The 27,569-nt window shown below is 42.9% G+C and overlaps 1 protein-coding gene across 2 annotated transcripts; it reads right to left on the bottom strand.

Moving 5' to 3' along the window:
* Positions 1-6,645: 6,645 nt before the first annotated feature.
* n4bp1 (nedd4 binding protein 1) lies at positions 6,646-27,108 on the bottom strand. 2 transcript variants are annotated; one of them, XM_035642133.2, is made up of 12 exons: positions 26,253-27,108; positions 20,872-21,099; positions 20,542-20,715; positions 19,599-20,137; positions 18,118-18,496; positions 16,855-17,223; positions 16,426-16,661; positions 9,942-10,072; positions 9,649-9,745; positions 8,691-8,798; positions 7,620-7,721; positions 6,646-7,402 (listed from the first exon to the last, which is right to left on the bottom strand). In XM_035642133.2, exons 1-12 carry the CDS (start codon positions 26,616-26,618, stop codon positions 7,021-7,023), a joined length of 3,111 nt encoding a protein of 1,036 aa, XP_035498026.2. In that variant the 5' UTR covers positions 26,619-27,108; the 3' UTR covers positions 6,646-7,020. The 2 variants fall into 2 exon arrangements, with proteins under 2 accessions (XP_035498026.2, XP_047189208.1); XM_047333252.1 differs by having other exon boundaries at positions 16,855-17,211; positions 26,253-27,103.
* Positions 27,109-27,569: the final 461 nt, after the last annotated feature.

Below are 27,569 nucleotides of genomic sequence, written 5' to 3'. Positions count from 1 at the left end.
GCAGACAGGCAGGCAGACAGGCAGGCAGACAGGCAGGCAGACAGGCAGACACATAAACACCTGCCAAAGTACAAAAGTGCAGGGTGGGAACGTTGACATGTTAACCGTCTTTTTTTTTGTAATTGCAACAAGTCTTTTGTAGCTATTTGTTCAAAGGGTTTAAAGGAAAAGTTCATCATTTCAAAAATAATGAATTATATAAATATTATTTTATAAATGGGGGAGGAACAGCTATCTTACACTTACTTCCCAAAAACATCAAACTATTCGTGTGTTTGGTTTTTGAGTCTGGTTCTATTATATGATGCAGGGAAACTATATGACTCAGAATACATGTTGTGACCTTAAACTGGAAAAGCCTTCTACAAACCTCTTTGACACGTTGCACAATATACGTTGTTATGTAGCTATTAATGTGATTATGCGATTATGAAATCCAGCCATTTCAGTTATGATCCATGGGGCCCAGCGGTCGGAGCGCGGCCGCCTGCACTGACAGCAGCGATACAGTACGTCTCCATACACCATGACCACAGGGCTCGTGCACGACACGCACACACGGGCCGCAGAGCAACGATGAATAAAGGCAAACGAGGACAGTCTGACTCGGGGAATGTCGGCGGGGCAAACGGTGGCACAGATGGGATTTGAGATTTTGAGCGGCCTTCATTAGTGAGGGTGGAAAAATGAAGCATGATTTTCAGTTTGGTGATGAAATTGAAAATGGATAGTGTGTGTGTGTGTGTGTGTGTGTGTTAATGTCTCATAACCTATAATAAACAAACTATTCAGTCAATATAAAAAAGGATGCATTTCAAACCTTTTAGATGAAGAACCCCAGTGCCATCCCTGATTGGCGCAATGTTTTTTATAATAGATTGATCGGTTCAAGTAGTTTTTATGGAGAAAAAAAAAAGGGTCATAATTCTCTGATTTCAGCTTCTTCAATGTGAATATTATCTGGTTCCTTTGCTCCTCTGGGACAGTAAAACTACATATCTTGTGGCGTGTGGACAAAACATAACATCGTCTCCGGGGTTTTGGGAAACACGGTCGCACACCGTCTGCAAAGTTGCCGCTAATCTGCCGCTAATCTGTTAAATCTAATTCATTAATTGTCAACTGAAGCTGTTTTCAGACACGAACTTCGGAACAAAACGTCTGGAAATATTGGGAATTTGCTGCTCGCGCGTAAAAAGAAGTCACACGTGTTCAAAACAGCAGGAACATTTCCTGGCGGGAAAAGTTCCGGAGCAACATTTGCGTATATTTATAGTTGTATAGTCTCACGTGCATCAACCTCTGGAAACCTTTAGGGAAAATGTCCGGCCGTCGGTGCAAGTTGCCAAGATAAAGTAAATATAAATCCACTCTCTTTTATTTCGGAGCGTCGTGTCGTCTGAGTGTCCCGACGCTAGAAAACTCACTCGGCGAGACCGAAAGAATTTCTCTTTCTCAACCTTTCCTGGGGTCAGAACCCTCGCGCGTCGCTGCCAAACTCCAGACGCGCAGCAGCCTTGTAACCATAGGCCTCGCGTGCAGAAGGACTCTCGCTGCCACGAGAGAGGCGCGCCAATCTGTTCCAAATTAGACCGGCCCCGGCCTGCGGGGAATTCTCCTCCAGCTATTTTTTGGCTACAGCAAACGCCTGCACACGATTCCCTTGAGTGCTTTCCACTGCAGTCGAGGAACAATATGTGGACGGACACACACACACACCCACACACACACACACACACACACACACACACACACACACACACCCACACACACACACACACACACACACACACACACCCACACACACACACACACACACACACACACACACACACACAGACAGACACACGCACACACGCACACACACAGACACACACAGACACGTAGACACACACACACACACACACAGACAGACAGACACACACACACACACACACACACACGCACGCGGACGGTGTTGGCAAGTCACTTTGCCTGAAACACAAGCCACACGCATTTGCATAATGAGAGCCAGCTTCTTCTTTTTTTTTGCGAGACGCACGTTGCCTTATGTAATGTGCTGTACCTGATGTGTGTGTTGCTGCTCGTGAAGGAGAAGAAAAAAGATTTCATGAAGGAAAGGCATCAGTGAAAATTGGAATCTCAATCGTAGCAGGGGCCAACTTTACTGGACGGCTCCCATCTTGTGTTTTTCTCTAAAAAATCTTTACTACTTTACTTTTATTATTATTATCTGGAGCCAAACATGACGGAAATGTGTGTGATACTCTGTTTGTGTGTGTGTGTGTGTGTGTGTGTGCTCATGAAATCAGGAAATGGTTCTGGACTCATTTACAGGCCCCGAGTCCACATGGGATCAGAATCTGATTTGCGTGCAAGGCAACGGGACGGAGAGGAGTGTTCGTCCTTATGTAACCTCATACGTGTGTGTGTGTGTGTGTGTGTGTGTGTGTGTTTGTGATCCCCTGCTCCTATGGGACCTCCCTCTTAAAACCCCCATATCCAGTATCAACGAGAACAATATCCAGTTTCACTCTGACCACACTGATTCTTCTTCTTTTCTCTCTGTCGGCACCCGGCCGGTCTGAAGGGTCACGACCTTCAGCCCTGAGGTTTCTGACAGTTCACAGGCTCAATTGACACTTTTATTTGACAACTTCTATTTCTTCACAAATCAATTTAGAGAAGCTCCCATGCCAGCTATCAAAGCTCTCCACTTCTCTCTCCATCTGTGTCAAAGAACAGATTGTGGTGTACGAGACGATAAGAAGTTCCGCTGATATCTTTCGTTCTTTCTTTTTTTTTCTTTTAAATCAAATTTATTAATGAAAATGGTTTAAACAAGAGGAATCTCAGAAATGTGTTCGTCCACCACAAATGCATCATACCAGCTGAATATTCCACTCGAACAAAATGAAAATTTATGTAGAAAAATGCCATTTGGTCAAAAATCGAACAGATGTTTTCACATTCTGGTGAGGGTCTCCAAACTCAATGTACCTATAACACCCTATCTCACGATGTTAAAGATCGCCCACCCCTCCACAAAATTTCATGGAAATCTCTTTGGCCTTCTTTATTTCCTTTTAGTAATCCTGCTGACAACATATTGTTTCCCCCATTAATGTAACGAGCTGTAAAAACATCAGCAAGCCCTCCGACCTCGGCGTCCACGCAGGCCGGTTGGAGTGCACCGACGGCAGGCAGGTGGATCAAGACCTTTGTTGTCATGGTTACAAGGATGCGACTCGCAGGAATGCGACCAGTACTGGAACGTTATCGTCACGGTGACAATAATTGAAAATGCGGTTGAGGTATCTTTGCGGTGTGGGGAGGTTTAGAGTTAAATCATGTACTTGGACCTTTGTTGTCTTGGTAACAAGTCTCTCTTCTCTGTTTTATTCGTCGCCGTCTTCTATCTCTTGTACGGGTGTTTTTAAATATTTATCACATTTGGTTTTATCATTACATTTTCATACTTTTTTCCTTTTTCTCGTGTGAGGTTGCTGTGAAATTGGTTCATTGTTCAATATCAGTCATCAATCATCTGTCACGTGTAAAAAGCCAAAGCTTAACGAACACTGACCCCTAGCGAAAAGCAAGCCGAAGGGAAAAGGTGTGTGTGTGTGTGTGTGTGTGTGTGTGTGTGTGTGTGTGTTCAGTGTCAAGGTCTTTTCTTACTTTACGGAGCTGTTATGTCATATTTGAAAAAGGAATAAAAACCTGCAATAACATTATATAAATTATTATGAAATTATTATATAAATTGGCATGTGAAAACATTTTTCAATGCTTCTTCACTTGGGTTACTACGTGTAAAAACTATGATAGATAGAGATCTGGTTTGTACTCCAGGTGATCGATGGGTCAACGGCTCTGAACGACACCTTCCAAGGCTGTAAACAGTTTTTACAACTGGAACTTTCTACTGAAGAAAACTTAGTTATTTTTTTTTTTTATTCGTTTTTTCAGTGGCAGCATTGAAAACCCACAGAAGTCACATGGAAACCTCGTGGCCCTAGAGACCAAAGCGTGTTTCTGTGAAAAGTTTCGGAGCATCTATAGCTTGAGTTACACACGCTTGTAAAAAAATCCTGTTTGTGAGTTTTTCTTTTCCAGTGGTGTTATCAAAAAACAGAAATTCATGGGACGTAGGATACTGTCTCCAGACGCCAAAGGTCAGCTGAGACGTTTGACCCCTGGCCCTACAGCCTGAGGACAAGCTTTTCCCGGACGTACGATAATATTCGTGCCATAATTTTGCCCTCTGTACGATTAATGATACATCAATGTACTTGACAAAAATTTCATTCAGTGACGGAATTAGAAGTTGTAATAATCAGTAAAAAAAACAACATAAATTAGCATAATTCCTCGTTTACTTCGAGCCCACAACACAGTCATCGTGGTACAAATGTTCTCATCCGACTTTTGGCAAAGGGAGAAAAAAATAACCAAATCAGCACAATTCCCAAAACATTTTTTGTGTTATTTTTTTTAATACCTGATAATAAAAAAATTTGGCCATCACAGTAATGTCGCCCCTCCAGAATAGATTTGAAGGAAAAGAAATGAATTGAAACGCTGCAGGTCGAGAGAACAGGGGGACGACCGGGTGAGCACTGTCCAACCATGCAACGGTGGGTTTATGAAGACTGGTGCGTTTTATTTTGGGTCGTTTCCCCCCCACACACACGCATACATAAAACCATATGTGCACTGTAACCAAAAAGAAGAAAAGTGCTTGTATTTACAAGAAAAACAATATACACCAAAGAATTATATAACACAACGAAAAGAGAATAAAAGTCCTTCGGTTTGATCCTCACGACAACGAACAGAACGGTTCTTTGACACCTTGTAAGGATTTTGTGCAGATTCTTTTCTTACAAGAAAGCGTTTGTATATAACAAAATCTCTGATGCACATTAAATATGCGTATACGTTCTCCAGGTGTGGGAGGGATTACAAAAAACAAACAAACAAGCTCTCTGAAGATCTGTCCGCGGAACCCCGCTTCACATCGGGACTCACCTTCAGTGCATTCCACTCAGCTATTTTACACTAATTACAAATGCGATATAAATGTGTGGTGCTGGCAAGATCAAACTTAGGGTGTGTGATTTCAAATTAAAGACTCAGAATAAAAGAGGCCATTTAAATCAAGAGAAGGTTCAATTCAAACTCCTGTAGTGTTTGTTTTGGACGCGTGTGGATTGTTCGGTAGCCCCCAAAGTATCTCAGAACAAAACGCTGGCGAAGAACTAGAAAAACAGCATCCTCCTGGAAAAGCAGTCATTGTCTGACGAAGGTCGCTATTTATCAAGTTCTTGTTTCACGGCTGCGCACCCGAGAATACAGAGGAGCTCAGCGCTGGTTGGTTTTCACCACATCGCGTCACGCCAACATTTAGCTCCAGTTGAAATGTGTGAAACTGGAGCGAGTGACGCGAACGACGCGAATTTCGCGCGCATCATTCGGCACGAGTGGCGCAAATGCTGCATGCCAAATTCGTGTCTGTGAATTCCAAGTGGTCAAGCGATAAAGTTGTGCCGCGTTCGGCGTGAACGCACCGGGTTCAGCGCGCGAGTTCATCCGCAGCTTTAAACGTCATGTTTAATAAGAGATTTTGCCTCATGAAGGGGAACGTCGGCTTCGGGGGCTTCTGTCATAAATTCACAAAGATTTCATCTGATTAAGAGAATTTCACAAAATGACAAAATGAGCGGCCAAAAGAAAATAAACATTCATAAGTGACTTACTACCCAATTCATAAAGCGAAATTGTCACTGAGAAAAATTAATGTTCCCTTAAGAAAATGTTTTTGTCTTTTAAAGGGCCAGGCCAGAAACATACAGGTGACATTCTGAGGGGGTGGAGACGGGCAGCGCTGCTTTAATGGAGGGAAACCGATGAATTATCAGACTGGATATATACAATTAGTGAGCTATTTCCAAAATAAGATTAATAGTGAAAAATATATATATATTTATATAGTTTGCAGTGACTTCCCATCCATACAGCCTCAAAATGTCGGCCTCAAACAAACCTACATGACTTTCAATGATCTCCTCCTCCTGACTTACTTGTCTGATAAAGGACGCCACAGCTGTTGATCAGACAAGCGTGTTGTCAAAGAAAACAAAGTTCAAGTGCGTTACTTTTAAACGTCTCCTTGTCGGTGTTGAACGACCCCTGAACAGCGGAACTGCTTCTCTCTCCTGGTGCTGCCCGACAGTGTGTGTGAGTGTAAGTCGTATGTCGAAAAACTGACACACACACACACACACACACACACACACACACACACACACACACACACACACACACACACACACACACACACACACACACACACACACACACACACACACACACACACACACACACACACACACACACACACACACACACAGAGACACACAGACACACAGACACACAGACACAGAGCCGGTGTCTCGTATCGAATAAAGAAAAAAGCTCTGAGTTTGTGAGAGGTGTTGAAAGTCATGATGGTAAAAACCTCATGATGTGCAGATTTGCAGTCACTGTACCACCAGAACCACTTTTCCTCTTTTGGTCCGAAACATTTTTTTCTCTCCCGGTGTTAAGTCCCCGACATTCATGGAACCGGTGGACTCGTTGTCAAAGGGGCCGAACAATGATTTATTACAAATGTGAACAATTTGAACAATGTTGACTTTTGCTGCTTGACAACTTTGGGCAAATATTTTTTTAAACACTCTGGATTTTGCAGATGGCAGTGTTGCTCATGTATTAATCACTTTGAAAAGCAAAGGAGGGGGGGGGGGAGAAAAGGAAAACATCCCCAAAAATATATATATATTTGCCAATAGCAGCTAGTTTGACGATCAGTCTTAATGTAAAATAATAACAACAAAAAAACTTTAAATGTCCTCTTGGCTGGAAGAGATGGCAAAATAAATTATGTTATGCTGACGCACGTATGTATTGTCCTCGCAAGAGTGTGTGTTTGTGTTGTGTTTGTGTGTGTCCTGATCATCCCAGCAGCAGCCCCGACAGGGCGTTCAGGTCTCTCATGTACGGGTTGTCGCTGAGGATGCGGTCGATCCGCTGCTTCTGGTCAGGGAAGATGTCGTAGAGCTTCCGCTTCAGGTCCGACGTCTCCCCCGGCGAGCGCTGGGGCGGCGGCGAGGGCGAGGGGGAAGGGGAGCGGCGTGTTGGGTGCCACTCGGGGGGACCCGAGTGGGGCCAGTGCGCCGTGGAGTGGGGCGTCAGCGGGGTCGGGGGCCGGGGCGTGGAGGGGGCGGGGGTCCGGTGAGCAGAGTGGAGGGCCTGGACGTAGACCGGCTGCTGCTGCTGCTGGCAGGACAGCTGGAATTCCGGGGGTCTCAGTGGGGGAGGCGTCACTGCCGTTCTCCTGAAAAGAAGAGATAGTGATGGACTGTGAGTGTTATAAGTCATGACCCAGAAAGTTTCATACATTTGAGAGAACACACACACACACACACACACACACACACACACACACACACACACACACACACACACACACACACACACACACACACACACACACACACACACACACACACACACACACACACACACACACACACACACACACACACACACACCTGTTGTCTTTACGCAGGAAGTTGTCCAGGTGAGGTCCCCGTTTCCCCAGGGGGTCGTCGGGGATCATGAAGTGGTCCTCCACAAACGTAAACTGAAGCAACCTGTCAATCACGAGGACGGAAATTGATTTTAATTGATGCATTAAAAAAATGTATGAGTACAATACCAACTGCAGAATTGCAACAAACTATAATAATAATTTTTAAAAAAGCAGATTTTAAACTCCTGAAGTCGATACTGATCGTCCCGATCTTGATGTTGTGTCAGAAGGACACATTACTTTTGCACTCTGTATATATGTACATAACTTTTTGAAAACAGTTTGTTCCTGTAATTTTAATTGTATTTTTGCTACCCTGTGTGATACTGTGCTGCTGTGAATTTCCCCGAGCGGGATGAATAAAAGGTTTCTATTATTTCTGAACCAGGAAGTAATGTTGGTGTATGGTGTCACATGGGACACACAAACACACACACTGGGTGTCATATTTGAGCTGCGTAACGACCACCAGGGGGCGACACAGTCTCACAATCAACTATCCAAGTATTCATTCCACCTCTGCTGGTTCAGTTTACTGTACTTAAATTTTTTTAATAAAAACCTTTATAAGACAACAATCCAAACTCCTTAATCTGTCATAATAAAGAAGATGATGATGGTATTCCATAAAACAAAGGATTTTATCAAAGACAAAAAAAAGTGCAAGATTTAGTAACTTCTCATAAAAACCCACAAACATATAAAGAACCCGCAAAACATTATAGTTTACATTTTAATTGTTTATGATATTAAAAATGGGAAATATATTTTTCCCTGTGGATTATAATAAATAATAAATAATGATATGAATCAAACAAACACCCATCTTCTTTTGTATCAGCATGAGGCATACACTTATACCGCTGTGACGGATTTGCCTTGAGAACATTCATTTGCTCTTAAATTAGATTAAATTTAAAATAATAACATCTGAATCGTCTCTGTGGACTTTTCCCAGCGTCGGGTTGTGTAATGGGCCGTGTGGTGAGCTGATGACTAATTGCGCCGTGTGCACATGGCGTGCGGTCACCTCTGCTGAATGATCCGGCGCCAGGTGTCCGAGGTGTCGACAAAGTCCCTCAGGTTGTCGTTGGTTACGATGATCCCATCTGTTTTCTCAGCGAGGTGGAGCAGAAACCTGACGCACGCACACACGCAAACACACAGAAACAGAGAGAGAGGAAGAGAAAGGAGTGTGTGTGGATTAGACTGTCAGGATTTTCCCTGTGTTCAAAGTCCGCGGATGGGAATCCAATGCGAGAGTGCTGAGTCAGGGTGATTTTTTTTAAAGTTACTTCACTTACCCCTTTACAAAATTCCCTTAATTATATTAATATATCTGTGATGGCTGATGAAGCCAATGATCAATTTAAGTTGCTCAGAGAAAAAATCTCATCATTCGGAGGAAAATGATTATTTCAGTATTTTTTATCATAATATACAACTTTTTAAATACCAAACATCATTAGATTTGTCCTACAGTTAACTGTACTTATATATATATCTATTAGTTTTTTCTTTACAGTATGTCTGTAGTTGGTGTTGGGCAGAGTGAGTGAAACAGATACTGTGTGAGATATTTGCGTGGTAAGAAATAATCTGATCATGGAGCCAAAAATATCCACAAAAAATCCCCCTGATTTAGTGTTTACCTGATGGTCTATGATTAAAATCTCTTCTATCTGCACCACTGGACATAAATACAAATTAAAAACTCATGCAAATTCTCTCTCTCTCTATGTAGACGGTGTGTGTGTGTGAGTGAGTGAGTGAGTGAGTGAGTGAGTGAGTGAGTGAGTGAGTGAGTGAGTGAGTGAGTGAGTGAGTGAGTGAGTGAGTGAGTGAGTGAGTGAGTGAGTGAGTGAGTGAGTGAGTGAGTGTGTGTGTGTGTGTGTGTGTGTGTGTGAGTGAGTGAGTGAGTGAGTGAGTGTGTGTGTGTGTGTGTGTGTGTGTGTGTGTGTGTGTGTGTGTGTGTGTGTGTCCGTTACCTGTCATCGTGTGAGGAGATCCTCTGGCCACAGACCTCTCTGGAGGGAGTGAAGGAGAGCAGCCGCAGGTCTTCCAGCTGGTTCAGAAAATGTTGCTCTGTAATAAAACAACAGCAATTAAATACATTTTTGATATAATATCAGACTGACGTGTACAGCTGCTTCCTCCTACAATTCCGAAAAACATACAGGACAGGTTAACTGGCAAATGAATAGGTAGCAGGTATGAATAACAACGGAAAAAAAACCCTATCTATTTGCTAATAACTGCTAAAAAGGCGCCGCCCGTTTACCTGTCGTGAGTCGGTCTCTCTTCTGACGCCACTGGGGCACGAACACGGTGATCTCCCTGTGGCCCCGTCTCCAGAACGTCTCCACCGCCAGCGCGATGCCTCGACAGGAGAAGAACCGATGGAGGCCGTGACTGGAGGAGGAGGAGAGTGACACGCGGTTAGACGAGGGGAACACGCAGACAAATGAAACAATGCATACGAAAGTACTGAAAAGTTCCAAGTTCAACAATGGTGGCCACCTCGTCTCGGGAGAAATGAAATCGGATCATCGTGGCACGTGAAATACGAGAACATTGCAGTTTTCACAATCAAATTTTTTTTTTTGCTGGATCAAGCTCGTAGTGTCTTCGAAGGAAACCACAAGCTAACAACAAGCTAACACAATACTTTTCTAGTCTGTTGATACTTTGTAGATACAAAACTCGATCATCAGGGAAAATTCTCCCTAAGGTCCCGACTAGCTGAACAGAGCTGCTAAATTTGCCTTTTGCCTTCATGCACCACACAAGGAAACATAAACCTGGAGTCGTTTCTCTCTGTCACGTTTAAAAAACTTTTTTATAAAAGTTTATTGCTGTGAACATGTACTTTTTATTTTCCATAATTCATTTTTTACATTGATTCCTGTATGTTTCAGCATCTGTTCTGTGCTTTAGTATGTTTTTTTTGTGTATTATCTGTTCCTGCTTGTTTTTATATACAAGACCTTTACATAACAGAAGAGATAAAGAATCTCAACGGGAACATTCTGGTTGAATAAAGGATAAAAATTTTTAAAAAAGAACTGAACTGTTTGGATCAAAAGCTTAATGACAAATCAGGATTAAAAGTTTTTATATTTCATTTGCTATGTCAATGCGTAAAAACAATGAAATATCGCTCATCAAAAGGTTGTGAATATGAATTTGTCAACGTTGATAATGTAGTCAAACACATTTTTAGCTTCTCGCCCAACAACAACAACAACAACAACAGTTGATCACAGATACCTGTATCTGAGGTTATAGCTAGTTTTAATTTGAATAACTTACAAATTATGACAGTTAAACTGTTTGAACATTTGATTTGGGATGTGAAAAGGATTTGACACCAGATTTGGATTTGGCCCAAACCTCGAGCAGTTGTACTCTTGCACAACAGATGTTTTTCCACATGTGCTGCATGCAACACATTGCGCTTGTTGGCAGAACAAAGTGTTCTCTACATGCCACAGACAAGTTGTTTTTTTGTTCCACTTTGGAATTTTTCAGAGCATTAATTTCACACTGACACTCAACTAAAAAATGTCAGAGCGCAAATATTTATGCTGCATTAGCAGAATCAGGGGGAAAAAGAAAGACGTTTGGGGGGAAAATGAGTGGCCGACAGATATATCGACATATTGGTATCGGCATTTATGTTTGCAAAATGCATCGATATAAAAACTTTTATTTTACAGAACTTTTGGTTGATATTTTACAAAAAAGACTTTATTTTCGTAAATCAAGTTTTTTATATGTTGTTGTATCTTTTTCCTTTCTTTATATTTTAGTCATAAGGGTTTGATAACTACGTCTTCTTTCGATGCCATTTATTTCAAATATACAGTATAGCAGCCGGTATATCGATATCGGAAATTCCTTACTCCATAATATCGGTATCGGCCCCAAGAATCCAGTATCTGTCGGGATCTAGAAAAAAATCTGAGACGTTTGGCAAATGAGGCCCTGAAATCTACACGTGTCATAATAATGCGACAGATGACGGAAAGCTACAAACATTAGCAGAAGAGCTGTTACCTCTTATTAGGCTTTTTTAAATGGCAACAGGAGTCATGACAAACCTGCAAGCAGCTTGTTTATCAGCACTCACAACAAAACAGCAACCAAACACACACGCCACCAGCCTCAGCTGGCCCAGGCGGTTGATGACGGTGACGTGAACAGCGCGAACGCACACGTCAAGACGGCTGCAGTAGAACAAACGGTCGCCAGGGCAGACGGCCACAAGACAACAACACAAACAAACAAACTCCAACAGAGGCGAGAAACTCCCTGAGTTCGGCCGACCTCAGACAGCAGGAAGCATCGAGCAGGAAGCTGCTGCCTCCGCCAGCCGCCGCAGACCCAAACCACTATCTGACCATGAAACACTGTTTTTTAGCTTTTTTATCAGTGCATTTGAAGGCCTCAGGTGCATGTGCGTTCAAGGGAACTATGTCACGGATCATGACCACGGGAGAAACAGACAGCAACATTTTAAAAACTTCTTCTGAACAGGATATTATTTCCCGGTGAAATGTCAAGTCAAGTTTCGAATCTTTGTTAAAAAGCCTTCAGTAGCATGTCATAACGTCCTGCTTTCTTCACAAGAGTTTGTCATGAGAGCTTTTTGTTTTTGTTTTTTTATTTATAATGAAATTAAAATCCAGAGAAAAAAACATTTCAAAAAGCTTTTTTTTTTTAGAGACTAAAGTGTGAATTGGAGCCTCTGTTCTCGTTTCTTTCCTCTTCCTCGTCATGTGAACTTCTGTCAGTTTCAGCTGTGGCGGTTACTTCCCCGTGCGATTATGAAAAAGAAAAATATTTTGCACGTCTCGAGCAAAGTGACGTAGGTTGAGTGAAAAAATAACAGTGTGGGTTGGTCTATTCAGCTGCAGCTACAGCCCAATGTGGCCTGCAAAACAGTGACCTACTTTATCCTCATCAAAAGGCCGATAACATCGGTAATAAACCACGGTGCATCTGTCATAATTGTGAGAGAACAAGAGGAGGATTGTGGAAGTAACTGGAAATGTTTCTGTTCTGGAGCTGCACAAGTCTGATGCTGCTGCGGCACAAATACTCGGACCTGAAATCAGCGTTTGACGTGTGCGACGGTACCAAAGTGTTGACGAACATGTTTCCCGCAGTACGTGTGCAGAACGCGCACCTGATCACAAACAATAACAAGGTTCAAAGGTCACACACATACATACGCAGACACACACGTTGTCGAGCTTGTGGGTCAGAGCCGCAGTGCGAAGTCGGGGGGAAGTTCCACTGACTGTTTGAAAGAGAAAGTGATGAATGACACCACAGGAAGGAGGAGATTATGCAGCTAGAAAAATCACTACGGAAACCTGGACGCTACCCCAGGAGGGGAAAAAAAAGCTGAATAACTTTACATATCACAACTAGGATGGCACTCAGTAAAGCACATGCCACCACCGAGGCCCGACAGTCTCCTTAAATTCATTCAAGCTGCACCAAAATCCCACAATCTTAAAGTCCCCCTCCACTCAATAAAGTGTTTTTCTTCTGTTTCTGTCCTCTAAAAAGTCTGACATTGACTACAGGGACTTGTATCTGTATCTGAGCACATGTCACTATAGAGGTGTTTTCACATTCCTCTCCTGGAGGAGGAGATTTCTGTTGCACTTCTCTGCAATTTGAAATTCAAAACGAATCCTGTTCAAGCTAGATTCGGTAAGTAACAAATATAGAAAATTACGATCGCTGTTGAATATGCAAATGTGAGGCAAAGAAACCGGAAACTTCCAGTGCAGCAGAAGCAGCTCATCACGAGAGGACGGCAGGTGTGTCAGCAAGACAGTAAGCATTAGCATTAGCAGTTAGCGTCCACGAGAGGACGGCAGGTGTCAGCAGACAGTTAGCGTTAGCATCTGTATCCACAAGAGGACGGCAGGTGTGTCAGCAGACAGTTAGCGTTAGCAATAGCATCCACGAGAGGACGGCAGGTGTGTCAGAAGACAGTTAGCATTAGCATTAGCATCCACGAGAGGACGGCAGGTGTGTCAGAAGACAGTTAGCGTTTAGCGTTAAACAATGTTAAATAAAATATTAGGCATAGCAGATTCTTTTTTTATATTCTAAAACGTGACTGGAGGGTTTCTTTATAGGAAGTGGACAAAGAAAAAATTCCCTGGAAACGCCCCTTTGTCCGGATCTGTGCCAAAATTTGATTGCTCTGTTCTCAGCCCATGACTCATCTTTACACCAAGTTTCTTGGAAATCTGTGAGAGTAGTTTTTGCGTAATTATGCTGAAAAACAATTAAACCAACAAACAAAAAAACCCGGACACGGGTGATCACACAACCGCCGGTCAGGATCAGCACCGACATCCTGATCCTCAAACCTGCAGCTGGGGACATCGCAAACAATTATCGGCTGCCGTGGCCATTTCAAAATAAAATAAACAAAAATACAAAGCTACATATTATTTATTAATCTTTACACAGTAGCGGAAGCCGAGTACTGTGATTTTAAAACTGCTTTCCAGTCTCATAACTGGGGTCCTCACTTTTGCATTTCCGACTAAGGGCAATAAATGATGAAAGCTCGAGTCGAGCCAGAAGTGACCTGTGCGTTGCTGTTTCGACAATACTTCTGGTAAAGACGGACGGACCGGGGGGACGGAGGGTGGAGAGCACAGAACGTGAAAGGAAGTGGTTGCAAAAGCGAGAGGTCAAGGCGAGGTCATCTGGGATAAGACGAACCGTGGTGGTGACATCAGCACAGCTGTAGGCTGCCAAACCTCCCCTTGTGTGATACACACAGTCGCACAAAAGAAACAGCAAAGTCCTTCTTTTGTTGCCTAATCCCTGGATGAACAGAAACTACACACAGGGATTTCTTTTTTACTAGAAAAGGTTTTTCTTCTGAAAAACACCCCCAGATATAAATATCATGGTGCTCACACACACACACACACACACACACACACACACACACACACACACACACACACACACACACACACACACACACACACACACACACACACACACACACACACACACACACACACACACACACACACACACACACACACACACACACACACACACACACACACACACACACACACACAGGTTATGAGAAACGACGACACGTGGATGTGGACTAAGTTTTTGGTGCGCCTACGCAATCAGGGTTGTAACTTCACACTGTGACAGATGAGTTTGGGGGCGGGGGTGGGTGAGTGTGTGACCTTAACTGCTGATGATGTGGATATTGATGGGAAGGGTGACTGCTTCATGTGTAAAAAGGAAAACGTGATGTGTGCTACAGGTGCGGGAAGTGACAGCGTTTGAAAGAGACATGTTGTGCCCTTAGCCACTCATACGAGTAAAGAAAACGCTGAGTCAGAGGAATTGTGCCGCTCCTTTTTTTTACACTTTTTACCTGGTGTTTCGTTCTCATGGGGGTTCAGAGGAAGTGATGGGTGATTCACCGAAAAATAACATTTCTTTAAAACTAAGACTAGAATCCTGCCTGTCACAACTAGGTCATCGCTGTTGAGGTTTGCCAGTAAAACCTTCTGAGTCGCATTGACCGTCGTGTGTTTTGACTGTAGATACTGAACCAGAAGTTCAGTGGTGGATTATTTCACTGTGCCCCGTGTCCTGCTGACTTGGCCCCAAAATGTGAAAACAATTTTTATACCGATGTGATGCAAAAAAAAAGAAAAAAAAAAGAGGGCAAAATGCCATTAGCACATTTCTAAAATTTAAATCTCACACATCTGATTAATTTCAAGTCTTTCTGTTTCTTTATTTCACACCAAAAGAATCGTGCCATCAATGAAGGGAACGGTGTGAAAGAAAAAAAACAGCAACATCCCTTGAGCAGAACCGATATCACATCCACCACAGACACTTCACAAAAATATACTATAACGATAACACCCTTAGATATGAGCCCTTAAAAAGACATAGTGGTATCGGCATTTACGGTAATGCGCTATGCGTAGATATGAAAACTTTTATTTTATAAAATAAACAATGCAGAAAAGCTGAACTTTTATATTTACCATTTGCACCAAAATATTAATCAGAGTTCAATAAATTTGCTTGTAATTGAGTTTTTCTTTTTATTTATGGCTATTTAAAAATAAAGTTCATGGTTAAACTGTAAAATATCAAACCTCAATTACATTTCATGTCATCAGGGTTTGATAACGACATTTTAGGAATCATTCGCCATTTAGAAAAAACTAAATACATATCGGCCAATATATTGTCATCGGAAGTGTTTTAATCCCTAATAATGGTAAAACTAAAAGCAGAGTGTCGCATGTTAAATATAACCTGGAAGTGAAGGGTCATCACGTCATACCAAACCTTCGACTTTCAAAATAAAAGCTGCGTTTTAGTTAAACATTCTCAACAGAAATAATTAGAACCATTATAAGAACTAGAATTTCTGCCTTGCGGTTGTAAGTCAATGAGTCAAATTTGAGGAAACGCAGTCACAATCTCCCGACGTCACATGTTCATGTCGTGTTCCCTGACATGAACACGATTTAGTAAATAAGAATCTAGCATATGTTCAAACTGTGTGAAGGAAAGTTTTGGTTGAACCCAAACTTATTGTTTCTTTAAATGACCTTCCTGTCTGGTATGAAAAGGACATTTTTTACTTATCATACATGCAAGAACAGGGTTTTCTGGTTTATCCCTGCGCATGTGTGTTAGTGCGTGTGTGTGTGTATCAGACTCACGCCATGGCCACGTTGCTGCCGTCTATGATGATGTGTCGGAGCTCGGGGCGCCCCGGCTCATTCGGCAGCTTCAGTGTGTAGGGAGTCCTCAGCGACTGATGGAAACGAGCCAAGCCGGTCACCGGCGGCGCGGGGGGGTTGTTCGTAGGGGGAGCCCTGGCCCCGCCCCCGTGTAACCCCATGTGGCCAATGGTTTGATAAGGAGAGGCCGGGTGCCGGTAGCCGGACTGAGCTGACTGAGGAGGGAAAAAGAGAGACGTGTGATGTCGTGTGATGACAAAAAATGTGTGAGGAAATTATTTAAACATGATTTTTTGATCCGTATGAGTGGTTGATCACTATCGGGGGTTTCCACTGTTCAAGACAGTGACGTTCGAACATCCAAGTGAAGTAACTAGCGGTATCGGGGGTCTTCAGGATAATACCTACACTGGGAGTTGAAGCCAGCGAGGTGGTGGTGGCCGCCAGCCACTGCGGCGTGCTGCGCAGCGCTGTCACAGTCTCCACTTTGACTCCTCCTCCTAAAGTCTGAGTCCCGCCCCTCGACAAGTAGTCCCTCTGTGGGGGGACATTGCCACCGCCACCGCCGCCACCGCCCGCTCCCCGCGCCAGGTAGTCTGTTCTGGATCCCGAGTGGTTTTCGAGTTGCGCCACGATCATCCGCGACGTGCTACTATCCGCTGTTTTGGCATCCATGAGTACGACGTCCTCGTCATCGTCGATGGTGATGACCTCGTAGTTCCCCGCTCCGCCTTGAGCACTGGAGCTCCTCTTGATGGTGATTGCCTGAGATGAGATCTGAGATGATTAAGGGGGGAAAAAAATGTACAACACAATTCCGTCGTCTGAATTAAAAGACATCGATAGGGCTGCAAGTAAAGATTATTTTCATTATCGTTTAATCTGTCGATAATTTTCTTGATTAAACGATTAGTTGTTTGGTCCATAGAATCATTTCCAATAGCTTGACATAAAATGTCATAAAATTGTGAAAAATGTCAATCGTGTTTCGCAAAACCTCGAGATGATGTTTTGTTTTGTCCACACACCAAAGATATTTAGTTTACTGTCACAGAGGAGCAAAGAAACCATAAAATGTCAGATTTAAGAAGCTGAAATCAGAGATTTTTTAGATTTTAGTCGATCATCAAAATAGTTGGCGATTAATTAAGTAGTCGATTACTAATCGATTAACTGTTGCAGCTCTAGACATCAAGCACAACTCTGTTTAAAACTTCCTGAAATAAATATTTCAGGAAGTTGTTTTTTTTAAATATTACACGTTTTGTGTGATGACTCGATACGAGGAGGAGTCATAAGATATGAACCAAGCTTTTGGAAATGATTTAATGTGATGAGACGGATGAGATCAGAGAACAAGATGGAGGATAAAGTGGGGGAGATGAAGGATTTGAAGAAGGCATTGATAATTGTCATGGGAGCCAAGATATGAATGAAATGTGACACGAGGTGACAAATGGAATGAAGTGAGATGAAGCACATTTGTCATCCAAAACTGTATCATGCAGAGACAAGCAGCTAGATCTACATCCTGATTGTTTTGCTCTATGATTTTGCTCTTCCCCTTATTTCCTCAGTCAAAGTGGCTCGATTAAAAGTTCTGTCAAAGTAAAAGGAAGGAAAAAACGATGATGTCGTGCTCAGAGTCTTTGTTGTTTGCTGATAAAATACCTGCTGAGTGCTTGTCTCGCTGCCGCTGCACTGCCTCCGGTGCCCCAGCCCGTTGCTGCTGCTGCTTCCGCGCTGGTTGGGCTTAATGTTCTCTTTGGACCTGCCCGGGTCGACCAGCGCTCTGCTCGGCTCGCGCTCCTTCTCTCTGAGACAAGAGACCGTCGAGGAGGAGGATGATGAGGATGACGATGATGAGGAGGACGACGGTGTGTCTGGGGAGCGCATAGAATTGAGCAGTCTTTCTTTTGCTTCTCCTTTCGAGCCCTTCTCACAACGCTTGGTCTCCTCGACGATCTTCTCCAGCACGAGGAAGGTGTCTTCTGTCTGTCCTGTCTCCTTGACAACGCGCTCCACCACTTCCTGCTGGTATCCCATGGTTCTGGAGGAAAATTAGTTTGGACAGTGTGGGTGAGAGATGTTAAGGAATCTGGTTCTGTTTTTCTTCAAGTCCGTCTTACTTTCCTATAAGTTCAGAGATATTGCCGACTGTAATTATTGCTCCTGCTCACAGTGACTTACAAATATTTTTAAAAAAATGTATGGTTTTATTATTTAGAGTTATTTTTTATCTTTAGAATAAATTCTAAATATTTTGTATTACAAAAAATGTTGTGTTGGCCATTATACATTTCAATATAATTAACATTACTGACCTTTTACTATGTTACAATAATTTATTTTGTGTGGTACTTCACACACTTTTTTATTGTTGTCTTTTCAGTTATTGATCTTTTTAGTCCATTTTTTTAAACATCCTATGTTTTGTCAAATCACCTGTAAAACTTATTTAATTGCATTTCATTTGTTTTGAAAGTTGCTATACAAATAAAGTTTGGTTGATTGATTGATTCCTAAAGCAATACCAATGTAAAAGAAAGGGGAGACAATCCACAGACTTTGTTTTGGTCAAAACTGTGATCTGAATCTCAGCTATAGCTAATATGCTAATGTGAGGCTTTCACAACACGAGTGAGTATTTTCCATCCCACCACTTCTGCTCTAGCCTGGAAACACTTCACCGTGGAATCACAAAGAGAAATCTTGTACTTGTTTGGTCTAATCCACAGACTGAAGCTTCGTCTTAGCTTCATCTGAACTTTAAAATAAGTCTATTTATACACAGAATGGACCCAGGAGATTTTTGACCTAGTTCACCAACACTGAACTTCAACAGATCACATTCGGGCTGCGACTCAGATATTTTCCTTATCAACTCATCAGCTGATTTTTTTTTACAATTAATTACTGCGTTGATATTAGTCAACGTCACAAGTCCCGTTTGGTCCGACCAAGAGCGCAAAACCTGATAATATTCAATTGACTGTAAAGTAAAATTCTCACATGAGATAAAACTCATCGTGGCTCTCAACAACATATTGACCTCAAGAAAAAAAAGGCAGCTACATAATTCAGTTAACAAATAATGAGTATATAGAACCAATATAATAATGACAGATTAATCAAACTACTATGAGCCTAACCTGAAGAAGTTGACCAAGCAGCGGAGGTTGGTTTCTGGGCTCACTGCCTCTCCATCATCCAAGATGCCCTCGCTGGACTCCAGCATGATCGGACCGACCGTGTTCGCTTTAGCGCAGGGGGACGAGGAGGAGGAGAACGACGATGAGGAGGCAGAGGGCGTTTTGGATCTGCAGCTGCTACCAGCGCCACGGCCCTCCCTGTCACCCCTCTGTCGCTCACGCTCCCTCGCTCTCTCCGGCGACTCGTCTCGCCTCTCCAGAGAGTACTGTCTCTTTGTGTCCCGGGTCTCGCTCTCGGACGAGCGCCGCTTGTGCGAGGGCCGAGTGCCGTTGAGCAGGATTGCATCTGGCCCTAAACCTATCCCTCCTCCGCCTCCCACTTTAACGGCTCCGCCGCCGGCCGTTCCCACCCCGAAACCTCTTTCTTCAAAACTGGTGTCCAAGATGCGGTTGGAGAGCTCCGTCACGGGGGTGCTGCTCTGCGAGCGGTCCTGGTCCACCTCGGCCACGCCGGGATGCAGAGTCTGGTTGAGCGGAGCCTGGAGGGAAGGAAAGAAGAAGTAGTCAAAGTTCCCTTTAAACACCTACACTTTCGTATTGCACTTCCCTCGACGGTTTTTCTTACATAAATCAGAGTCTGTTTGTAAAAAGGCACAGAAATTTTATCAATGCACAGCTGCCAAAATTATATCCTGGGATCTTCCAACAAAAGGTTTTAATTCACTTAAGGAAGCATCGGAAAGTTTTAAAATAAAAGTTAAAATGGAATTCAAACTTGAATCAAGCAAAGTGAAACGACACAAGCACGATGTGGAAAAGAAAACAACTTCCAAATGTCAAAGGATGAACCCCCAAAACCATCACAGCCACATATTTACACAGATCAACGACACGATAGTTGTGCTGTACTATAATAAATCACAATATTGAGGTGTACACCAACCAGGGAGGATGAGTTTGAGCTGGTGGGGCTGTGAGCCAGTCCCAGTAACTCCTCCTTCAGGGCACTGGGCAGCAGAAGAAGCTCCATAGTGTATTTGTCGTCTCTTTCCTCCACGAAGGACTTGAACGCTCGTTTCACCGCCGGTTCTCTGTCGCTCGGTAGAATTTGCTTCTCCTGCACACAAACACACAGACGGACGTCATTTATCTTCCTCATGTCTCAATAAGTAAATCATTTATAGAAATGTCATTAAAAAGAAGAAGAAAAATGTCTGTCACAGATTCCTAGATGCTAAGGTGATGTCTTGAACAGATTAGCAGGACCCTGTACCTGGAACAGTGCAACAAACTGCTGGACTCTGCTCTGGGCCATCACGACCGACTCGGCCCGGCCCAGCAGCCGCAGTCGGCCCGGCTCGGGCACCTGGACCTCGGCGCTGGTGTCCCGCACGAGCCGGTCCAGGAAGAGGCCGCGGGCGCCGGCAAAGATGCAGTGCATGTCCACCGGGTACCGCTCGTCTTTGTGCAGCTCTGGGTCACAGAGTCCTCGCACGTACTCCTGCGAGACGAGGAGAAGAGTTAAAGTTAAAAACAGAAGAACACACTCGTTTCCCCTTAATAAAAATTATAAACGTCTGTCTGTCCCATGATATTTTTTTAAAGACTTGCATGTGTATTATTGATCACGAAGGGAAGATTATTTTTGGATGAGAGATTCTCAAGAAACATAAAACATAAAGTTACACCATGCATCATATAATATTTTCTCTTCAGATTCAATAAAAACTGAAGATTACAATCCTCATCAAAGGAGGATTTATTTGCAATAATAAAATCTATATAATAATAATAATAATAATGATAAACTTTTCTTTATAAAGCTCAATTTAAGAAAAAAAACCCACAACGGTATGGAATGCCATTTTATTCAATATTTAATTAATTAATAATACATAAATAAATAAATAAGTCTATGAAATACATCCTGAAATAAATAAATGAGGCAATTAGTTAAATAAATATTATTTCCCGGTACTTTTATTTCCTGATGCCACATTTATTTATTTCCCTCTCTTATGTATTTCCATTTGTTATATGCAAATCAGGGTATTTTTCAAAATTCATAAGATAACAAACATGCTTTAAACACGCACAATAAAACAATGGTTCCTCCTACAAAACATAATATGGAAACATCTTTAGTGGCACATGATCCTAAAATCTGTCCATGATTTTTGCAATCAGCATGTTACGCGAAATGAATATACACCCCTGACTCACAACATGAACAGTTTTAAATGCTGTGGCTTAAGTGTTAAAATTACTTGTTTGCTTTTTCTCAGTTCAGAAGTGAATGTTTGCTGTGGTGCAGTAAAGCTGACGCGTGCCGAAACCAAACACCCGTCGTTGATTCAGGGAATCTCCTCGCTGTGGGAAATGTTGGCATGAATCAGCTAAAGGTGGGTGCGGTTGTGTCACATATCTTCAGCGTTAATGTGTAGAAGAGCTCAAGAATGTAAAATGAGTCAACAATGATGCAGTGGGAGTGAAAACAGAAAGAAAGAAAGAGAGAAAGAACCGGTATCAGACTTGAAAGAGAAGCAGATCACAAATATTTGGGGTGTGGCTTTAAAAACAAACAAACTAAACAACCAATTAAAATGAGCTGGACAAAGGCTTACGTAAAAGGTTGTTAATAACTAGATTAAAATATTAATGATTAAGTAATGTATCAGAGGCAAACATTACAGATAAAGATTGGAAAAGGGAGTTGTGCTTTAATAAAGAATCATTTTATCAACACCAAAGCTTTGCTTTAATTGGACAAAAGACTTCTGACGGAATGCTTTCCATCTCACTGATGCTACATTTAAAGACCCCTGAGACCTAAAGACCAGTGTCATCACTTAGTGCTTCACAAAATGGAGGACCTGATCATTTTGTCCTTTGTTCCAAAGACAAAGGAACAGACTGGAGAACTCTGACGCCCAGAATGCTTCGCTTATCACACCTTGGTGTGAACTCTCCTCCAAGCTCCAGCTGCCATTGGTCACTGTGTGCCCCAGACCCCAGGGGCTCGTCAGGTCCACAAAACCCCAGCGCACCCATCTTTTCACGCTCTTCCTCCCTCTAACTTCAAGGAGACAACACTCTCTTCTCCAACCTCTCAACGGAGAGCAAAGACCTCTCTTCCTCCTCTGGGAGAAACCACTGCTCTTGGACCCTGACCTCCATGCAGGCCTGCAGAAGTTTAGTTTAGTTTAGTAGATACTTTATTTATCCCAAGGGAAATTCAGGCATCCTGCAGCATTTACAAACATACATACATTACACATATATCAATCCTACATAAAATAAAAATACAAAATTAAATTAAATATTAAACTAACTAGAAATAAAAACTAGAAGCAGACTTCTGCAACTTCCACAGGCAGCGACGCCTGCCAAAGGACCAACCCAGGCTGGAAAGTCTGGTTTTACATTAGTGGCAGACACAAAGTCTGGTCAACTGATCAAGCTCAGGAACCACCAAGCAGAGTTAGTGTTGAGCATCTAACTCTGATATTAACTCTTTGATATTAATTAAAGTTATTATTTAATATTAACATTTTTAATATTAATATTTTATTATTTTGATGGCCATAACTGATCAATTATATTGCTTAGACAAATGGTACTTTCACCAATGTCCAGGCACAACATCGGGATTATAGGAAATTTGCGAGAGAATAAGATGAGATGTCCGACCTTAGTCCGAGAGCAGTTGGCAACAAATTGAGACTACAGGAAGTTATAACCTGGCACTTGACCCCATGTAAAAAAACAAGGCTTACTGTTATTTTAAAGATTCAGTTTTTCCACAGATTCAATCGACACAACACAATGAGCTATAAAAATATACAATTTGTTGCCTCCAGCTGTAGAGATATAACAGTGATAGCGATCTCCTCATTCAACTTTTTCCAAAATCTTGAACTATTCCTTTAACTTAACCAACTCTCCCTCTGCAAGAACCAAACTTTTAGCCAATAAAACTGAATACCATCAAGTCACAAACTGTATTTCCTCGCCTGTGAGTCAAGCTAATAGCTTCACATTGTTAGCATGCCGATGCTGCGAAGAGCAGCAGCAGAAATCTGTGGCAGATTGTTGAAAGAGAAAATAACAGTTATGACTATTTTCAAATCATGTGCAGCGCTTTCGTCACACTTAGTTAAAACCACACAAAAACTATATTACAAGAAATGCTTTCATTTGGGGGTTATGGCAGTGATTTCCAAGAAATAGAGGAGGCACCAATAAAAAATTGGAATGGCCGCGCAGGACGCGTATATTTATATTATGGTATCTTTGTTATGAGTTGAACGGGCCCGACAGTGAAACGAATGACTTCTTGCGCATCACAGTCTCGCTTGACTGGCAGAGCCTGGAACAGCTGGTGACCGGGGGGAAGAACTTACGCACGAGCACAAGAGTCATACTCGTGACACGAGACACTGAAGTGTGACAGATTCGGGAAAATCACAGTGAGATCAAATGCACACATGATATTGACGGCTATTTTGCACGAGTAAGCACATAATGTAAACATTTTAAAGCCTATTTTCGCATATTCGTCAGTATCAGATACTGTGATTCAGTCACATCCGAGTGATGTTGGGATGTTGTTGCTGACGAGGATGGAAATCTGTGATCTGTGTTCTCATAGTAGAAACATGGCCCCCCGTTATCTTTGAGGGTTTTTTAAGTGGGCTCTGAGGAAAAATAAGGATATGGATTTTGCCTTCAAATTAAGTGCAAGATACACAAAAGCAGATATTAAGGAATATTGTTTACATTGTGTGATTAGAGCTGCAACAATTATGAACTGATTCTGTAATCAACTACTAAATTACCATGTCAGGATTGTTATTATCTTCTTGAGACTGGAGACCGTCTCAAGGTTCATCTTATCTCCCAATGCCAGCGACATGATGGCACCAACACACAAAACATAAAAGCTGAAACATTCCAATTCTTAATACTAACTTACTAAATGAATCTCCAACTATTTTGATAATGGATTAAATTTTTTTGTTTTTTAAATGTGAATATTTTCTGGTTTCTATGCTCCTCTGTGACCGTGAACTGAATATCTTTGGTTTGTGGAACATTTTTGGGAAAACGATAAAAAAAATGTTACCATTTTATGACATTTCATGGACCAAACAACTAATCGATTGATCGATAATGACAACCATTGCTAGTTGCAGCCCTACATATGATGCATTCCCATCATCTATGAATCTAGATCTATAAATCTTCAACATCAAAGCTTCCTATGAGGAAAACCCAAAACCAAATAATGCTTTAACTGGAAGTCAGGGGTTGTCCAACTGATGTCAGCAGAAAACAGTGAACTTGACCGGGAATGAAATAATGACTGGAATCATGCAACATGTTGCACATGTCAACCAAGGGGCAAAATATATATCTTCACATTGCTGGAATTAATATGAAATGAATAATATCTATGATGGCGACGAAGTAAAACAAAGATATGATTTTTTTTTTGAATTTACGTCTGCTTGCCAGACAGCTGGCGCTGAAGCAGCTCGACTTTTTGTCACTTCTAGCTTTCGCCTTAGTCAAATGACTGTTCACGATTGTTCACCTCGTTACACAATGTTTGTTCAAGGTTGTGCCGTCTATCAAAATGAAAAATGAATCATCAACACTTAGTTGATTTAATCAATTCGATGATAAAAAGAAAATGAACATTCTACTGTTCTGATAATCCAATAGTCACATTGGTATTTTAGTAAGCAAAAATGGCAACGTTGTACAAATTTCAGCTAGTTTTTATGCCTTTTCTAATTTACAGTGAGCTGAATTTTTTTGTTACGTTTAGACAATTGATCACACAAAACAACACGTCTGAATGTGTCGCCTTGGACTTGAAAATTGTATTTTTTGGGACATTTTATTGATTTCTCAATTAATAAAACAATTGAGAAATCAATCAGCAGATAAACAGATAAAGAAAAACAATGTCAGTTGCAGTCTTCATACTTAAACTGATGTTTTCCGCATCTCCACATCCTCTACATTGTAATGTAGCCCTTCCACAGACATTGCCACATTACATCGCCTTTGATGTCAAATCATCCTTATTGTGATTGTACTGTAAAGTAATTTCCTTCCACAATCACACGCCGCTTGTCCACACGTAATTTCATGTGTTTGTTTCAGAAAATATGTACACAAACAAAGAGAAAGCATTTTTTTTACAACAACAACACTTCAGCAACAAAGTTACCAAGTACGTGCTTTTCATTTCAAAGTTCAGCTCAGAAGTGATTTTATAGTTCAACTACAAAACCTTCTCAATCACATACCATGACATTAGTGCCTGGATGTCGTGGCAGAAACTATCTTCATCTACTTCCGACAAAGTTATTCCTTTTGAACACACACACACACACACACACACACTTTAAACTATATACTTAAACCCACGTATGTATCTCAGTGCTCTGATGTTGAACATGCTCCTGAGATCAAGCAGCCGAGGCCGGGGTCAATCACAGGAGCATGATACACCTGACCCAGGTGGTCGGTGCAGCGCGTGGCTTTGTTTGGTTCAGTTTAAAAACAACCTGTGTGTGTGTGTGTGTGTGTGTGTGTGTGTGTGTGTGAGAGAGAGAGAACTGCACCCTAAGCCCCCCTCACCTTCGCCTTCGACACGTCGTCTGGGCTCCCCTTGAGCTGCAGCCATATCTGCCGCGACGTGTTGCTGCCGTGCGCCTGTCCCGTGTGGTCCAGCAGGCCGATGATGGTGAACGCCACCTCGAACACCTGCTCCACTCGAGGCCTGGCGCACTTGAGCTCGGCCTCCTTGTCCTCCAGCACCGTGAACTCGTCCACGGTGGGCTGCTGCTGCTGCTGCTGCTGCGCCGCCGCCTCCTCCTCCGCCGCCGGAGGCGGCGGCTGCTGCTGCAGCCGGGCGGCCGCCGCAGGGAGCCTGCCGCCCGGCCGCTCCGCGCACGTTAGCTCGGCGCCTCGTCTCATGCCGAGGAGAGGCCGCGTTGTTGACATCCCGCCGCTCGCTCGCACCGTCGCTCCCGACGACGACGGCGTCTCTAGTATCCGAAGCCCTCGGCGCCGCGGGGGGCCTCCGGCGTGGTCATGGTCTCCTTCACTTCGTTCTCCGACGCGGCGACGTTGACGGCGTCCGGCGACTTGAACGCCGATGCGGAGCTGCTAGCTTGATAACTCGGAAGCCCCGAGTGACGTATGCGGAAAGTCCCAGTGATGGCGTCATCAAAGCACGACGACAGTCGGTGCAGTCCGCGCTGCTCACGGCGAGTCCGCGAGATAAGTTATCGGCCGAAGGAGGAGCTGCTGGAAGCAGAGTGTCTGTCAGTAGCGACGCGGAGTTACCGACGTCGTTGCGACACCGGGCAGACAAACGGTAGATCCGACAGGTAGTGATTATTAAATTGTGTGTGTGTGGACAGTGTCTGGTTGAGGATATGATCAACTGGTGGCCGCTTGATCGTGTAATACGAGGGAGATGTACAAATGTGAAGACTTGATCTAGACCTGGTTTAGACCTGGGCCAGAACTGATTCTAGACCTGGTTTAGACCTGGGCCAGATCTGATTCTAGACCTGGTTTAGACCTGGGCCAGATCTGATTCTAGACCTGGTTTAGACCTGGGCCAGATCTGATCTAGACCTGGTTTAGACCTGGGCCAGATCTGATTCTAGACCTGGTTTAGACCTGGGCCAGATCTGATTCTAGACCTGGGCCAGACTCGGTCTAGACCTGGTTTAGACCTGGACCAGATCTGATTCTAGACCTGGTTTAGACCTGGGCCAGATCTGATCTAGACCTGGTTTAGACCTGGGCCAGATCTGATTCTAGACCTGATTTAGACCTGGGCCAGATCTGATTCTAGACCTGGGCCAGACTCGGTCTAGACCTGGTTTAGACCTGGACCAGATCTGATTCTAGACCTGGTTTAGACCTGGGCCAGATCTGATT

Source organism: Scophthalmus maximus, chromosome 7, assembly GCF_022379125.1.
Source record: "Scophthalmus maximus strain ysfricsl-2021 chromosome 7, ASM2237912v1, whole genome shotgun sequence".
NCBI classification, from domain to species: domain Eukaryota; kingdom Metazoa; phylum Chordata; class Actinopteri; order Pleuronectiformes; family Scophthalmidae; genus Scophthalmus; species Scophthalmus maximus.
This window is presented reverse-complemented; position numbering and strand designations above follow the sequence as displayed.

What these genes read in the sequence shown, in the direction of transcription:
- n4bp1 (XM_035642133.2), bottom strand. Translation starts at nt 26,618, where the DNA reads ATGTCAACAACGCGGCCTCTCCTCGGCATGAGACGAGGCGCCGAGCTA. An exon ending in CGCTGGCTTCAACTCCCAGT is followed by an intron (nt 16,662 to 16,854) that starts GTAGGTATTATC and finishes TTCCCTCCTCAG; the next exon opens with TCAGCTCAGTCCGGCTACCG. An exon ending in CGCCGGATCATTCAGCAGAG is followed by an intron (nt 7,722 to 8,690) that starts GTGACCGCACGC and finishes CGTGATTGACAG; the next exon opens with GTTGCTTCAGTTTACGTTTG.